This window comes from Vicia villosa, linkage group LG1, assembly GCF_029867415.1.
Source record: "Vicia villosa cultivar HV-30 ecotype Madison, WI linkage group LG1, Vvil1.0, whole genome shotgun sequence".
Taxonomy (NCBI): Eukaryota; Viridiplantae; Streptophyta; class Magnoliopsida; order Fabales; family Fabaceae; genus Vicia; species Vicia villosa.
This window is the reverse complement of record NC_081180.1, coordinates 91,506,691-91,523,699: the sequence shown is the minus strand read 5'-3', so window position 1 is coordinate 91,523,699 and position 17,009 is coordinate 91,506,691. Positions and strand designations below refer to the sequence as shown.

General features: G+C 33.7%; 1 protein-coding gene across 1 annotated transcript; it reads right to left on the bottom strand.

Annotated features, from left to right (window-relative positions):
* Nucleotides 1–2,826: 2,826 nt before the first annotated feature.
* On the bottom strand, nucleotides 2,827–3,378 carry LOC131649134 (uncharacterized). The gene has a single exon (XM_058918885.1). It carries the CDS (start codon nucleotides 3,376–3,378, stop codon nucleotides 2,827–2,829), a length of 552 nt encoding a protein of 183 aa, XP_058774868.1.
* Between the last annotated feature and the right edge of the window lie 13,631 nt (nucleotides 3,379–17,009).

The following is a 17,009-nucleotide window of genomic DNA, read 5'->3' as shown; positions in this document are numbered from 1 at the left end:
ATGCATAACATGAGTTCCATAAGTCCGTTTGGTGCGCCGTCAGTTGCGTTAGAAAACTAACGCGATAATATTTCATTTGAAATGGAAAAACTAGGTTTATGAGCACTACAACAGTAGCAGTTTGCTGGTTTTTATATCAGAGGTGTAGTTAATTTTAGTGTTGCATTGGTCGTCTTGTTTCACGCATAACTTGGATTCCGTAAGTCCGTTTGAGATACTCTCTATAGCGTTTGAAAGAGGATTCAAAGATATTTTAGACTAAAGAGTTTCATAATTTTCTCATAAGTCTATAATTTTTGTTTCTATTTGAATTTAGACGAAACATTCCGCCCTGAGTGAGTACCAGTTCTTGTTGTTTGATTAAACTGAACTGATTAGGGAATTACGTCCTAAAATAAAAAATCATAGTCTCAAAATAGACTCTATAATATTTCCGAAAGATATTTATTTTCTTGATTCCGACTCTTTTTGATATTTTAAAAAATTATCCGAATCTGTTATCCAATTCGTTAAGATTTTGGGCAATTTTGAGTCCAGTGAGTTTTTGGGTTGTTTTGAGTTCAATGACTTTTTGTTACCGTTTTGATAAGTCTAAGAGTCAGACGATTTGCATCAGAGTTGTTTTGAGTCAAATTATTACTTGAACGAGACCGCCAGCCGATAGATTTATTTGAGAGTTTATACCAGTCATGCAAGAGTTATCAATTGAGCACTTTAAGGTACTTTAGAGTACTTTAGAGTCATTTATAGTTGTCTCGGAGTTGTAGAGATTGTTAAAGAGTTGTTTAGATTTCACCTTGAGAACTTTTTTTATTTAAAGGAAACGGTCACCCTGTTGATGATTTGCAAGTATAAAATAAATAAATATTACCCAATTGATGTGTTTTTGAGTATTTTCTTGAGGTGTGATATATTTTGAGTTGCTGAGTAATACTATATTTTTACTTTGTTATAGATTAATTTTGAGTATTAATATAATTATTGAGATTTAATTACATGAACATTTTTAGTTGAGTTGTTTAGGGGATTTACAGTATTGGTCTTTTATTGGAGAAATTATTGTTCAGAGAGGAACTTGTTTGAGTATGAATTTTCAGGATGATTTTTTGTTGTTGTTTTGAGTTTTGTAATTGTTGTTTCCATGTTCATGCATACATGTATATTGGATTTAGGTAGGAATTTGGTCCAATGTGGTCAGGTTCCGAGAGGAACCATGAGAGTCTCATGTTCAGAGAGAGGCATGGTTTAGAGAGAAATCGGAGACAGTGATAAATCAGAAACGCACCTTTGATGCCCAAAAATCTGGTACCACATGCATATTGGAGGAGGATTTTGGTGCATTTTGCATTGTATTATAATTGTTATTCTTGTTGTTATAATTGTTATTATTGTTGTGGCTATGTGAGAAAGATTTAAATGTTGTTATGATTATCCTGCTGTTTAATGTCACCTCTAACATTTGTAAGGATTATTCTTACCCCTTTGTTGTTGTTGTGTGGCTTGTTACGCCTATGTTGCAAATACAAGTAGCGGTTAGTAGCTGTTGAGTTGAGAAATGATGTTTACTACCTTCTTTCTTATTTTTCGTTTTCTTTCGATTCTTGCTTAGTTCCGCAGTGTCACTCTGATATGTAACACTATGACGGGATTTGTTTGATTTTAGTTTTGTTTTTGGAGATTTATGGGACTATTTCCCTTAGCATGATTATTGAACTATTTTTTTTTGAATTATTCAGTTAAACCTGTTTAAGGTTATCTGTTACCTATTTTTGAAAATGTTTTGAGAAGTTTGTTTATTTTTAAAAGAGATGTGTGACACCCTTTGTGCTTAAATGTGTTGTATTATTATGAATTAATTAATTAAGAGTCGTGGGGTTTTAAAATGTTACAAATTTAGTATCAGGGCAGTTCAGTTCATTCGGCGTAGGTTTTTTGAATTTTTTTTATTACCCTGGTATACGACATCTGCGTGAAACACTATTGATACTCGTTGCTTTTCTAACCGCTATCCAGCAAAAGCATGATTGAAATAAGTGGGGGGAGAAGCATCTTCTTCTCTAAGATGTTTCAGGTGTGGAGAGTTGGTTTGATGTGCTGTTGATTGCAAGAGCACAGGTGTTGAAAGTCGGTGTTGTTCCTGAGTTTGATGTAGAGGAAGATGCGAGGTTTGTATATGCTAATCAACTGGAAGAGTTTTTGAAAGATGATGCCCAAGTGTTTGTAATGTTTGCTTCTTTAAAAGTCAAAAGTGAAGTCGTAGCAGTTTATCCGTCCAAGGTTGATGTGGTGTGAAATGGGAGACTCCTAAGTCTGTTACAAAGATCAGAAGTTTTTTAGGTTTGGATGGTTACTACATAAGGTAGTGCGACGTGGGAGCTAGAGAACCAGCCGATAGAGTTTTATTTTGAGCTATATGTATTTGGAAAGAACTTAGGGTATGTTGGTAATTAATAATCATTATTAAAATAATTGAGTTTATTTGAGTAATTATTATTATCTGATTAGAATATTATTTAAGTTGGAATATAAATAATTATTTTAGAATTTTGTTTAATTAATTAAATTTAGAGAAATATTAGATTTGAGGTAAATAATTAATTTTATTAGAATAATTAAATATTAGTGGTATATTTATTTAAATTAAAAAATTATGGGATTGAAATAAAATAAATATTGATAGAATTATTATTATTATTATTATTATTATTATTATTATTATATTTTTTTTGGAATAAAAGAATTTTATTAACCAAAAAGCGTTTAATTACAAGCGATCATAATGATCCCGCAAAACAACAAGACAAACTAATAGCAAAAACACCTAGGCTAGATCATCAATCTAGCAATATGGTGTCGAATAGCTTTTAAATTCCACCCCCTGTATATGATACTTTCTATAATTCTATCAGCATTAGTGGAGGAATCACTAGGACCAAAAACAGCCTCATTTCTAAGACCCCAAATGCCATAGATACTCTCTGCAAAAGCTAATTTCAGGATTTTAGCTTTCCACCCTTTTTTCTTAGTCTCCTGAATAATCCATCTCAACTCATTTTGTAGATCCAATGGGTGATGATCCACCTCAATCCACTTCAGAATTTGAATCCATATATGTGATGTGTTGCTGCAATTGAAGAAAATGTGACTCATCGTTTCTGCATCTCGCTTACAGAGGCTACATATAGTATCAGTGATCATGCCAAACCTACTAAGCCTATCCTTAGTTGGTAGTCTACCATGACACAACATCCACAAAGTAAAGAGAGCTCGAGGCCTTGCAGGGTTGTGCTTAAAGAGAAATCTCCAAGGAACTTGATCATCATCTTCCATAAGGGCATTGTATACTTTCTTCATGGAGAATCTTTGGCTAGCATTCATACTATCCCATACATGTTGCAGCTAGTTTATATGGTCTCTTTGTTTCATAATACTCTGAAACATCCAGGACCAAGTACTCTTCAAAATGGCTGCAGAGACTGAACTATGCTTTAGATATTAGGAATGAATCCACTGTACCCACAAATTTTCTGCTTTCCTGCAAATGTTCCAAAGGCATTTAAGCAATGTAACCTGGTTCCACACAGATATGTTGACAATGTTAAGGCCACCATTGCTTCTTGGCTTGCAAACATCTCTCCAAGCTATAGGACTTTTCCTGCTCCTATCACTTTTACTTGTCCACAAAAATGTCCTACAGATACTATCAATTTTGTGCAGCACAAATTTAGGAATAGGAAAACATTGGATCCAGTAATGTGTGATAACAAATAATACACTTTGGATTAGCTGGATCCTGCCTGCATAGCTCAGCAGTTTGGATGTCCAATGCTTAATCCTCCCCACAATCTTATCAATGAGAGGCAGGTAGTGTGTGATGGTGAGCCTTTTGCTGGTCAAAGGGACACCAAGGTATTTTATAGGCAACACTCCTTCTTCAAAGCCAGTATTCTCCTTCAGGACTGTTCTTGTAGTATCATCTACCCCTCCACAAAAAGGTTTGCATTTCTGAGGATTTACAACAAGACCTGTGGACAAAGAAAAAGTCTGAATAGTATTTAAGATCATGTCAACTGAGCCAACATCTCCTCTGCAGAAGAGGAGTATGTCATCTGCAAATGTAAGATTAGATAACCCCAGTTGCTCACACTTTGCATGGTACTTGAATTTGGTATCTTGCTGCATCTTCATTAAGAGCCTATTCATATATTCCATCATCAGAACAAATAACAAGGGGGAAATGGGATCCCCTTGCCTAATACCCCTGCAGGCTTGCATTGGCTGAGTCATATCTCCATTAATGTTGAAAGTATAGGACACTGAGGTCACTATATCCATGATCCACTCTATGAATTTGTTAGGTATGCCCAGTTCTACCATAATACTCTTGAGAGCCTGCCAATCCACCATATCATGGGCTTTTTGGAGGTCTATTTGCATCATGCACCTAGGAGGACCATTCTTCCTACCATACCCTTTAATAAGTTCATAAGCAAGCATAATATGGTTATGGATATGCTGACCTGGCACAAAGGCAACTTGACACATACTGATAACACTTTGCATAACCTTCCACAATCTAGCAGTAAGGATTCTAGCAATAATTTTGTAGAATGTGGTACAACTAGCAATAGGTCTATAATCCTTGATGCAACTCACATTAGCTGTCTTAGGGATCAAAGTGACAACAGTCTTGTTAAAGTTCCTAAGCAGCTTCCCCTGGTTGAAGAATTCCTGAATGGCAGCAACAACATCCTCCTTAATAATGTGCCAGCTAGTTTTAAAAAACTTAGCTCCATAACCATCAATACCAGGGATTTTTAAATCACCAATACCTTTCAAAGCCTCTTCTATTTCCTGTTGAGTAACATGACTTTGAAGGTACAATCTTTGCTCCCTACTAAGCTGCTTCCCTCTTCTCATGGCTTCAACATCAACATGATTAAGAGTCGGGCTTTCAGCTCCCATCAGAGTACCATAAAATTGCAATATTTCCTGAGCAATCTCATTTTGATTAGAGGCAGTGGATCCATCAGATTTCCTAAGCATGGTAATACTTTTAGCCTTTTGCTTAGTTTTAAGGTAAGCATAAAAGAAGGTATTATTCCCATCACCAGCCTTAAGCCGGTCTATTTTAGTTCTCTGTAAAAGGGATTTTTCCTCCAAAAGATTCCATTTGAGCACTTCTTCAGTCAGCATTTTAACCCTCTCAATATTACTGCTATCCATCAGGTTATGCATAAGGTTGGCTTGTGCCTCCTGTAAGTCACTTCTACTTCTAGCAAGATTAAGCCTAATATCATTGTCATTTCTCTGCAGGGACCTCAAAGCAAATTTAAGTCTCTGAAGTTTATGCCATAGAACACTCATAGGCCTACCCCTAACAGGTTTATTCCAACTACTCCTCACAGTCTCCTCAAAACCATCCACCTCAGTCAGCAAGTTGTTGAATTTGAAAGCTTTGCAAGGCCTTCTAAGCTTAGGAATACTTAGGTGAAGCAATGCATGATCAGATACACTAGGAACAAGGATATGCAGGGTGTCTGCACTATAGCTCTGAAACCACTTAGTATTAGCTAAAAGTCTGTCTATTCTGGAGTATATAGGGTTATTACTCTGTTTGTTAGTCCATGTGAAGAATTCTCCAATACTATCCATCTCTCCCAAACCAGTGTTATTCATCATACTAAGTAGATCCTCATACTCAGCCTCTCGAACCAGGTTACCTCCAATCCGGTCCTGTGCAGTAGTGACATTGTTAAAGTCACCTAACACACACCATGGTCCAGTGTGTGTGTTGTGCAGTGTTTCAATGGTCCAGCAATGATAGAATTATTATTTGATTAAAATAATAAAATATTAAATTTTTAATAAAATTAGTGAATTAGGGTAATATAAATAGAAAATTTAGATGAGATTTTTTGGGGAACATGAAATTGTGAAAAAAGGGAAGCGACAGAAAATCTAAGGGGAGCGATTTAGGAAGAAGAGTGAGGTAGAATCCCAATGACAAGAAAACTCGGCGATCGTCACTTTTGAGATAAAGGGGAATTCTTCACTCATGGGTGTTTTTAGGCAGTCGGATAGTGAGGGGCCATAACCCTCTTATCTTCTTCTTACCCATTATTTTCTGTGTTTTGGTTGATTATATGTTTGTGGCCAAAAAGGGGTTGATTGTATATGATATCTAAGTTTGAATCCATTTTGATAGTCATTATTATTGATATTGTTATGATCAATATGTGGTTGTGACCATTTGGGGCAACTTGTTAATAATTGGATTATGGTGTAATTGGTTGTGGTTTTAATATGTATTTTTGGGGTTTATTGGGATTTGGGTTATGTTAACTACTCTCGATTGATTATAATTGGGATTTAATCTCCAAAATCTCAAAGTCCTAAATTTCATCTTAGAATAGTGCGATCGATGGAATGGACGAGTTAGACTAAGGAAACAAAATCGCAAAAAGTAGAAAATTTCCAAAAAGGCGAAATATCAAAGAAACTTAGAAAAAACGCAGATAGATATCGAAAGGGATTGATCGGCTTATTTCATGCATAACTTGAGTTTCATAAGTCCCTTTGGGGCGTCGTCAGTTGCGTTATAAAACTAACGTTATAAGCTTTCTTATAAATTAGAAAATTGGATTTAGGAATGCTACAGTAGTAGCAGTTTGTTGGTTATTATACCATATGCGTAGTCAATTTCAATTCTACGTTGGTCATCTTGTTTCATGCATAACTTGAGTTTTGTAAGTCCGTTTAAGATATGGTCGGTTGTGTTAGAAAGAGGGTTCAAACATATTTTAGACTAGAGAGTTTCATAATTTTATCATAAGTCTATAATTTTTTGTGCTATTTTGAAGTCAGACAATACATTCTGCTCGGTGCGAGTACCAGTTCGTGTTTTTTGATTAAACTAAACCGATTAGGGTATTAAGTCCTGAAAAAATCATATTATCAAAATAGAATCTTTAAGCTTTCTGAAACATATGTATTTTTTTTTATTTTGACTCTGTTTGATATTTTAAATAATTATTTTAATTCGTCGTCTAGTTTGTTCGGTTTTTGGGCAATTTTAAGTCCGGTGAGTTTTTGAGCAATTTTGAGTTCAGTTATTTTTAGTTACCATGTTGATAAGTATAAGAGTAACATTTGTTGTATCAAAGTTTTTTTTAGTCAAATTATTACTTGAGCGAGACCTCCAGCCAATAGATTTATTTAAGGGTATATATCAATCATGCAAGAGTTGTCAATTGAGTATTTTAGGGTACTTTAGAGTTGCTTTGGAGTTGTAGGGATTGTTAAAGAGTTGTTTAGAGTTTGCCTTGCAAACTCTTTTGAGTTGAAGATAACAATTGTCACCATTTTGATGAAATGCGAGTATAAAATAAATTAATATTATTTTATTGATGTGTTTTTTCGTATTTTGTTGAGTTTTGATATATTTTAAGTTGCTGAGTAATAATATAATTTTACTTTGTCATTGATTAATTTTGAGTATTAATATAATTATTGAGATTTAATTATATGAACATTTTTTTAGTTGAGTAATTTGGAGGAATTACAGTGTTGGCCTTATATTGGCGAAACTATGGTTCAAAGAGGAACTTGTTTGAGTATGAGTTTTGAGTATGATTTGTTGTTGTTTTGAGTTTTGTAATTGTTGTTGCCATGTTCATGCATACATGTATATTGAAATTAGGTAGGACTTCGGGCTATTGAGGTCAGGTTCAGAGAGGAACCATGACGGTCTCATGTCCAGAGAGGGACACGGTTCTGAGAGGAACCGGAGACAGGGATAAATCCTTAACTCAACTCTTTTGCCCAAAAACCTAGTAACACATGCATATTGAAGGAGGAATTTAGTGCGTTTCACATTGTATTATAATTGTTATTGTTGTTGTAATAATTGTTATTTGTATAGTTGTTGTTGCTATGTGAGAGTGATTTAAATGTTCTTATGACTATCATGCTGTTTAAAAATCATCGCTAACATTTGTAAGGATTATTCTCACCCCTTTTTTGTTTTTTGTGGAGTTTTATGCCTATGTTGCATATACAGGTAACGAGTAATAATTGTTGAGTTGAGGAATGAGGTTGATTGCTTTCTTCTCTATTTTTCGTATTCTTTTGATTCTTGTTTAGTTCCCCAGTTTCGCTCTGATATGTAGCACAGAAACGAGATTTCTTTGATATAAGTTTTATTTTCTGAGATTTGTGGGACTATTTCCCTTAGCATGATTATTGAACTATTTGTTTTGGAATTATTTAGTTAAACTTTTTTGTGATTATCTGTTGCGTATTTTTGAAAAAGTTTTTAGAAGTATTTTTGTTTTTAAAAGAGATTTGTGACACTCTTTATGGTTAAATGTGTTTTATTCTTATGATTTTAATTAATTAAGATTCGTGGTGTTTTAGAGTGTTACACATGACATCATATTTGTAATACGGTGAACTGACTTTTTATCGAAATGCCGCGGTTAGCAAGAGTCGCCACCGACTTTTATTTTATCCAAACAAGTTAGAAAGGCTAAAAGAAACAGGAAAAACCTTTTAAATAAAATAGGGTTCGGGGGGTAATTATGCAAAGGGAAGGTATAAGGCACCCTTTGCATCCATGGTTTTCCATGGGCTCTTAATTGCTTTGCTCTTTGTTTTTTCAGAAAAGTAGAAGAAAAGAGTAGGGACTTTAGCTCGTAAATGAGCGTAGCCCTTTTGAAGAATTATGAAAAAGAATATAGAAAATTTTAGAGTAAGGCAAAGCAATTAGGGGCAATTACCTTAAACTTAGATAATAGGTTTCTTTTAGCCTTTCAGGATGAAAGGGTCTATCCTTGCCATAAGAGGGCAGGAAGCCTTTCGTTTGGAGGTTGAAGGGTCATCGCGTTATCATTCGCCATAAGACTGACCCATGCCATAGGGAGGCAGGTAGTCTAAGGGGAAAGATCAGAATAGCCTTTTTCGTAGGCAGCCAGAGGATACCTCAGCCTTTTTCGTAGGCAACTTCCGAGGTTCGAGGTCATGTTAGTGTATCGAAGGCAGCATCATTAGGGTCACATGACCTTTATTTATCGAGGCAACATGGCTGAGGTATCCTCGTATTCGAGGGACATGGCTATTCTGCAAAAAAACACAAGGCAGCAGGCAACAGGCAACAGGCAACAGGCAACAGAGAGGTTTACCCAAAAGTGTGCGTGTGTGCACCAATCACGTGATTATGTTCAGTTATGTTATCTTGTAAAATTACGTGATGCTAATTCAATTAATAAGTTGCACTCCCTAGAATTACTAACCACGCAGTATAATATAAACAGTAATAACGGGGAAGGGAAATTGTAACCAGCGGAGGAGAGGGGAATTGAAACCAGCGGGATATAAAAATAAAAGGTTTAACATAAGTAATAATTGAGATAGATTTTAGGATTACCAACGTTCGTAGCTTTGGCAATTTGACAAACCCTGAAAAGGCGGAAAAACAAGAAGGCAAAATATAGTGAGTGCATTATTAGTTCAGGGACAATTAGGGTTAACCCTAATAAAATAAAGGATAAAGAAATTAATAATAAATAAATAAAAAATACTTAGCTTTGCATTGGGATTTGATCTGACATGGTTGACAGTCGGAGGAAGCTCAAAGTTACCCTGAAAGTAGCAAGGCAAAGACAGAAAACAGATGGAGTGAATGTATGCACAGTTCGGAAATATAAGGGCAAACCCTAAAATCAAAAGGAAAACAAAATAGACTTTAAAAGATAAAAGAAACGAATACTTAACTTTGGATTTTGAAGGCGCGCGGTCGGAAGGCGTCTGAAAAAAAGCAACCCCTAAAAAAGCAAGGCACAAAAAGAAAACATTCAGCGTATTGGAATGTTCGTCGTAAACCCTGATTAGGGCGAAAATTGAATTAACGTAACACAATCGATTTAATTAATTATTGGTCTCTCGACCTAATTAATTAAATCGAGATAAAATAAAATCGAGGGTAAAATAATTTTCATGAATTTTTGGAGCTAGAATAAAATAAATACGAATTTTTAAAGGTTTTTAATAATTAAACCAATTTAAATAACTATTTATAAATAATACATATATTAAATATTATGTAAAATAAATAATAAGTATTAATAATTTATATAAAAAAAACAAACTTTTATAGTTTATATATATATATATATATATATATATATATATATATATATATATATATATATATATATATATATATATAACAATTTTATTTAAAGAAAATAACATATATATATATATATATATATATATATATATATATATATATATATATATATATATATATTAAAACAAATAAGAGGGACTGTATAATTAAAAATAAAAAAAAATTCTAAAAATCTTAACTTATAATCCAGTGTGGCTCACGCGCGTAGTCCACCATGCACCTGCGTGATCTAAGACGTTGGATTTGCAAGGATGATGATCCTGTGGCCATGGAGACGGAGGACTATGGCATTCCATGTTTCATAATGTACCGGATCATGTGACACGCGCGCCAAAAAAGAGTTTGAACCAGCCAATCACGTTGCGCCAGCTCTTCATCTTCTCCACCCAAATATTGCAACTCGTTTTTTACAGCGCTTATTACGCATGTGCTATAAAAACTCACTTTTAACACCTGCAAGAAATAACGAATAGGCCCAAAACACAGTAGGAATATGGCGCACCCTTACCAATGTGATCGTATGGTTCTTGCGAATCTAACCATGTCATTGATTGGCTATAATTTCACCTGTATTAAAAAGCCCCAAATCGGAGCAAAAACCCTAACATGGCACTATGTTCATAACAGCATCAAATCATTCAAAACTTTCCAGAATCGATCAATAGGAAATATTAAACGTATATATGCAATTAGATTTGAATATGGATGCATGAATTTGTAAGATCGAAGCAATTTAAGAAACGGCCAAGAATGACTTACAGTGCTCGATTCTGGGTGATTTGTGACTCGAAAACAGTTGGGAACCTTTCAGTGATGATCAAGGAGTGAATTGAGATCGCTTGCAACACCTGAATTGGCTTTAATCTCAGTATTGGAGTTTGAGTTTTTGGAGAATTTTTGTGCTCGGGTATGGAACTCCTTGGCTGCAGATTTTGTAACCCTTGCACTATGAACTTGTTGTATACTTATAGAGGAGGATTAGGGTTTAACAAAACTAGAAAGAATCTCCTTGAATCTTTGATTGGAGATTATGCAAATTTGATTGAAATTTGATTTTTATTCTTTCTAATTTTGGCCTTGAATGATTCAATCTCTTCCCAATTACCATGTGCACGAAAATTGATTGAATTTTGGAGTAAATGTATATTGGATTTGATACCAAACAAATTTTCTCTTAAATCTTTTGATTTTCTTTAATTTTAATGAATTTTAAATGAATAAAAATTCTTATAAAATTAATTAAAATCAAATAAATTCGTGGCAAATGGTTTATGGGCTCTCAATATCATAGGGAACAAGTTTGGATCTTGAAAATATAGGCCCATTAGCAAGAAATTCAAAACTCTTTCACATTTTTCCCTCCAAAATAGTCCAACTTTGACAAGGCCTATTTCTCTCAATTATTGAGGTATGGAAGTGTTCTAGGACTTTTTAGAAACCTTAGAGAGTCCTCTAACCAGTGTCTTTGGTCTCATATCAAAATTATTTTCCATGCTCATTTTATGTCCTTTTGAAAAAAAGTGTCTTTTTGTTGATTTTTGAGAAGGACCTATAATGTTTTGGTCCATATCTCTCAAATGAACCATTTTTAGAATTGGCATGTGAGACACAATTTTGTAGAGAATCAAATTTTCTTTAAAATGAACTTTGGATGGAAAATTTTGGATGTTCCATGTGAGAGTTATGGCTGGTCAAAGTTCAGTTGACTTTTCCTATACAAAACCCTAATTTAGAAACTTTTTGATTTGTTGATTTTTGATCTTTCCTTGATGAACCATGATCAATTCTTGATCAAATGGTGAATGATAATTCAATATGAGGATCTTGACAAAGAATCAGGAGTTCTGACTTTATTTTGACCACAGTTGACTTTTAGGTTAACCTAATCGACTATTGACTTTCTGAACAAATGAGTGACCAATTCTTTGAATTGAGGCTTGGTACTTGTCATAGAGATAGTGTGAGATATATTGAGCCATATGAGATGCCTTGGAGCCATTGATTCACTGATTTTCCTTTGAATAAACCAAACCCTAGTTTCAGAGCCTTGCATAGGAGAGTGTGTCTGGGAGCTTTGTGTATTGATTTGAATTTGAATAAGAGAAATAATATGGGCAAATTTTGGGGTATGACAATATTCCTTTTCCTTTGTTAGGTTTGTCTTCATCTTTGCTCTTGTGTTAGAAACCAATGTTTTTGAAGTTGTCTGACGCCTTGTCTTTAACATTTGTCTTTTCTTTTCTGTGCAGTCTCTTTAAGGCTTTGCTAAACTTTCTACCAATGAAAGCTATAGCATATGAGAGAATTTATTCAGTGTCCTTCTTACATTGATCTTGGTTTTCATCAATGTTGGATACAATGGTTATACTCTTGTTCTTCTTTTCAGACCTGTCATTTATATTCATCTTAAAGGTTTGTAGAGAGTCAATTTGTTTGTGGTTTTAAGTTGAAATGTGACATCCCATTGTATGTTGAAAGTTTTTAAACTACTCTGATTTTCGCTTATAATTTACCGGGTAGATTTGGGGTGTTACACATTGGCCCCTATAAATACCTCAACCTTAGAGTTGGGAAGATAATTCAGAAACACACGAAATACCCCCAAAATACATAACTTCTAACCTCATATCAGCTTGCTTTATCCTCGTCATAATCACCTTAAAACAGGGTTTCTCACCACCGTGAGCGAGCCCTAAAACCTCCAAAAAATCCTTAAAGCATTCGGCCACACCTCAAGCATAACGGTGCCACGCATCTGTACTTTTTATCAAGTATAACATCAATAAAACTCTTTGTTCTCTTTTAGAAATTATAAATACTTATTAACTAGGTAGAACCACGTCATCAACTAAAATATGAACGTTCTTGTCCTTTTCCTCAAAGATGGAATTCCCAAAACGAGACGGAGGCGGATTCACTACTCTCTATAACTTGGTAGCCAGCGAAGAAATCGGCATATCGAAATGTTAAGGTTCAGAGTTCTCACAATTCCAAGCATAAAAATTGGAAAGAAATTTTGGCTGGCTGAAGTCAATGGCCAAAGTTCTCACTAAATCAAGTTCATCAGCGTGAAAGAGGAGTTCAACTTGTAAAGGTTGAGGGAATTAATTCTCACTCAACCAAGCATGGGAGCTTAAAGGGGGATAGGAATTTTTGAGGATATGGACTAAGACTCTCATTCAATCAAGTGTGGGGGTTGAAAGGGAGGATCTAGCTTGTAATCATGCATAACACAATCTTATATTAATTCCTGATGAAAACTCATCAGTAAATATGTATGTAAATTTATTAGGTGATAGTAAATTATATTGTTTGAGGTTTTTTAATTGGTTAACTTGGTTGGATGTAAATCCATCCAGTTGAAGTAAATGGATCCTTTGTCTTCACACAAGGGCCTTAAGAAATGTCTTTTCTATAGTCTTATGCACAACAAAAACAAATGTTGTCACTATAAAGCGGTGTGTTGATTATATCCGACTAGAGTGCATGATGCTTTTTTCAAAATATCAAGTGCCAAGGTCCTTATCATCATAACTAAAAATATAGTTGGGGGATCTTAGTTATTTGAGTTGTCTAGTACCTCTTCATTCAACTGAAGATGTAACAATGGAGTTGGCTTTTCCTTTTCTGAAGTTACTTTAAGTCCTCTTATCTACAAAACAGTTGATGCAACATAATATATAAGAATCATTGCATATAAAAGTATACTCACTCCATTCCTATTTATAAGCAACTTTTGACTTTTTAGGTTCATTGAATAAATGATGTATTTGGACTATATATAGGTTAGATACATAAATTATCAATGAACTTAAAATTTTAAAATTTGCTTATAAATAAAAATGTAGGGAGTATATCATAAGCTAATTTTAGACTATGTATTTTCTGCATCCGATTCACTATATATGAAAGTGATAGTAAAATTATTATTTTGGGGTTTCTATATTTTCGGATATGTTACCCTTCATTTACCTCCAATTCTTTGTCTGAAGTTAATTATATTCCTTGTGTTATAGTGTATAAATTTTCACATTTAGTATATGTTGACATAACAACAAGTACAATACAACCACATGGATATTGTAAAGGAAAACGTTTATTTTTAATTGTTTCATCCAGATTATCATGACTATCCTAAGTTGTTAAATTGACTTTGCAAGGAGTAGTTGAAAGCTAGGTACTAATTTGTTAAAGTTAAAGAAGTTATCACTTATCTTAGTCACTAGTTATTAACTTTCTTGAAGAGCCATAGTCACCTTAATAAAGGACTAGTGTCATCACGTCTTATCTGAAAGGCCAAATGGGCCTTGTATTGCAAAAGTGCCAAAGTCGTTTTCATTAAAGACAGAGGTCATACAATCCATAATGAAAGGTGAGGTGGAACTAGCACTGCTAAATGGCCGAAGTCGTCACATCCCATCTTAAATACTATATGGGCCTAGCATGGATGAAGGACAAGGTAATTTCATCCTAGTTGAAGGGAAAAGTCCTTTTGGTAAAGGGAAAAGTTATATTTTCCCGCTTTATCTATTTAGCGAGTTTTGTGGCTTCTTTATTAAAATTCATTTATATCTTTTTATAGATGCATGTGCTTAGCCGACCTATGATTCTCGTTTTTTTTCTAAAACAAGCATAAATAATAAGAAGCATTTGTTAGAGTCGATTATCTATGATTAGTTGTTACCAAATATTTTTGAGAAATTTGATTTCATCAACATTTAATGATTACTCATGTTAAAATATCATAACTTAAACTATAAATATGTTCTAAATAAAATAACAAGTATTTTGCACTTATCTTTTAGGTTTTTGTATTTTCGTTCGACCTTCTCCCTTTAGATGTGCCTTACCACCTTTATTGTTAACAATTAGTTGCATATTCTTAATGTTGAGTTAACATTAAATGTGTGAACAATTGATGACTTGATCTTCCATGGAATAATATATTATTTTACTAGAAATTTCATACTCTTCTTTGACATGTGCCATATGAGGCTCATATTAGATAGGACTGAAGGAGTTTGTTATAAACCATAGGAATATTTTAAACATTCCTTGGTGAATATTGTTGGGAGAGAATATGGAGCATGTAACGGTTTAGAGAGAGGGTGAATAGACCTCCCCATTCTTAAAAAAATTTTGTTGAAAATAATTTTGAAGACTGTTTTTAGAGTTTGAAAAACAATATGATTTGCGCATCGAAAAAAACTTTTTGTGTATAAAGAGATTATGTTTATAGATTGGAATTTTCACATAATGACTTAATCAGTAAACAATACAATAAAAACAAATCAAAGAATCAACCAGAATAATAAGTCAACGCAATGTATTGAAATTATATCAAAACTATACAAGATGTGTAATTGTACATTATCAATATGATACAAATTATGTGATCACAATTTTGAGCTTAATCAGCAACAAGAAAAAGTTAAGTTCTAATTCTAACAAAACCTACACTTAACAAGCAACAAGAAAAAGTTAAGTTCTAATTCTAACAAAACCTACACTTAACAAATAAATCTCTACCAAAAGAAAATCTAATGACATGCAATTCTAGAAAGCAATAAAAAACCTAACATGTGATTTCTATGAAATTAAAAAGGAGAGAGAGAGAGAGAGAGAGAGAGAGAGAGAGAGAGAGAGAGAGAGAGAGAGAGAGAGATGTACACTAGGATTTATAGCGGTTCAACTATCTCCCTTGCTAAGCTTAATTCACTCTCTAATGGTTGCCCATCAAAAAAATTGGTTTTCCAATATTATTTATGACAAATTACATGAGTTTTAGTACAATCATAATATCCATATAACATTGAAAATATAAAAATCTTTTATCTGAATCCCTGATTTCGGTCTGTAATGTATGTTTGAGCATATTCTCAGGGTCGGCCCTAGGGGTTGGCCACCAAGACTACCGCCTACATCTTATGTTTTGCAACTCTTCTACATAGTGAATGTACTTCTCATGATAATAATGTGGGATAGATAAGGTTAACTAAGTATGAAAAGAAACAATCGTGTGGAAAACAAGCTCAAACATAATTGTTCACACTATATATAATGCAAATAATTATATTGAAGTAATATCATTAAATACATGAACCAACTATGACGTCAGTGACACTATTTGATGCAACGGCCCTACCAATATTGATTTTGAATAAGTATACAAATTATGAGAGCATTTTACCACAAACACTCTTTGATGGAATCACTTGTACTACTATAAATATAACATTTAATGACAAAGTTTTTGCCTCAGACAACGAACAACTGAGATCTAAACCATAGGCACGCCACTCAAGAGAAAATTATTCAAGGGACACACTTTTGAATCCCAAAAACTTAAAAAATTTACTTTAATTTATATTTTTGTTTATAAACTATTACATCGATTGAGTTGGCAACCAAAGAGAAAAGTATTTAGGGAGCACGTATTCGAATTCCAGCAACTGTATTTCAGCACTTTTTTATTATTTTTTTGTTTATGACATACTACCTCAGTTGAGATGGCAACCAAGGGGTAAAGTATTGATCAACCCCCTTTTAAAACCCAACAATTGTACTTTAGCGCATTTTATTATATTATTATTATTATAATTATTATTTATTATGACCTATTACATCGGGTGAGCTGACAACTGAGAGAAAACCTTTTGTCCAATATGATAAAAAAATTAAGTAACAAATTTTCGTCATCCATTTACAAAGTAACAATGGTCAAGACATTTCCAACTCATCAATCCACATGAAACATTAGTGATCTGCGTGAAACCCTCACTAGTCAATCCAAACATGAATGCCACAACGATCCATC

Coding starts and splice junctions, on each gene's coding strand:
- LOC131649134 (XM_058918885.1), bottom strand. CDS start 3,378: ATGAATGCTAGCCAAAGATTCTCCATGAAGAAAGTATACAATGCCCTT.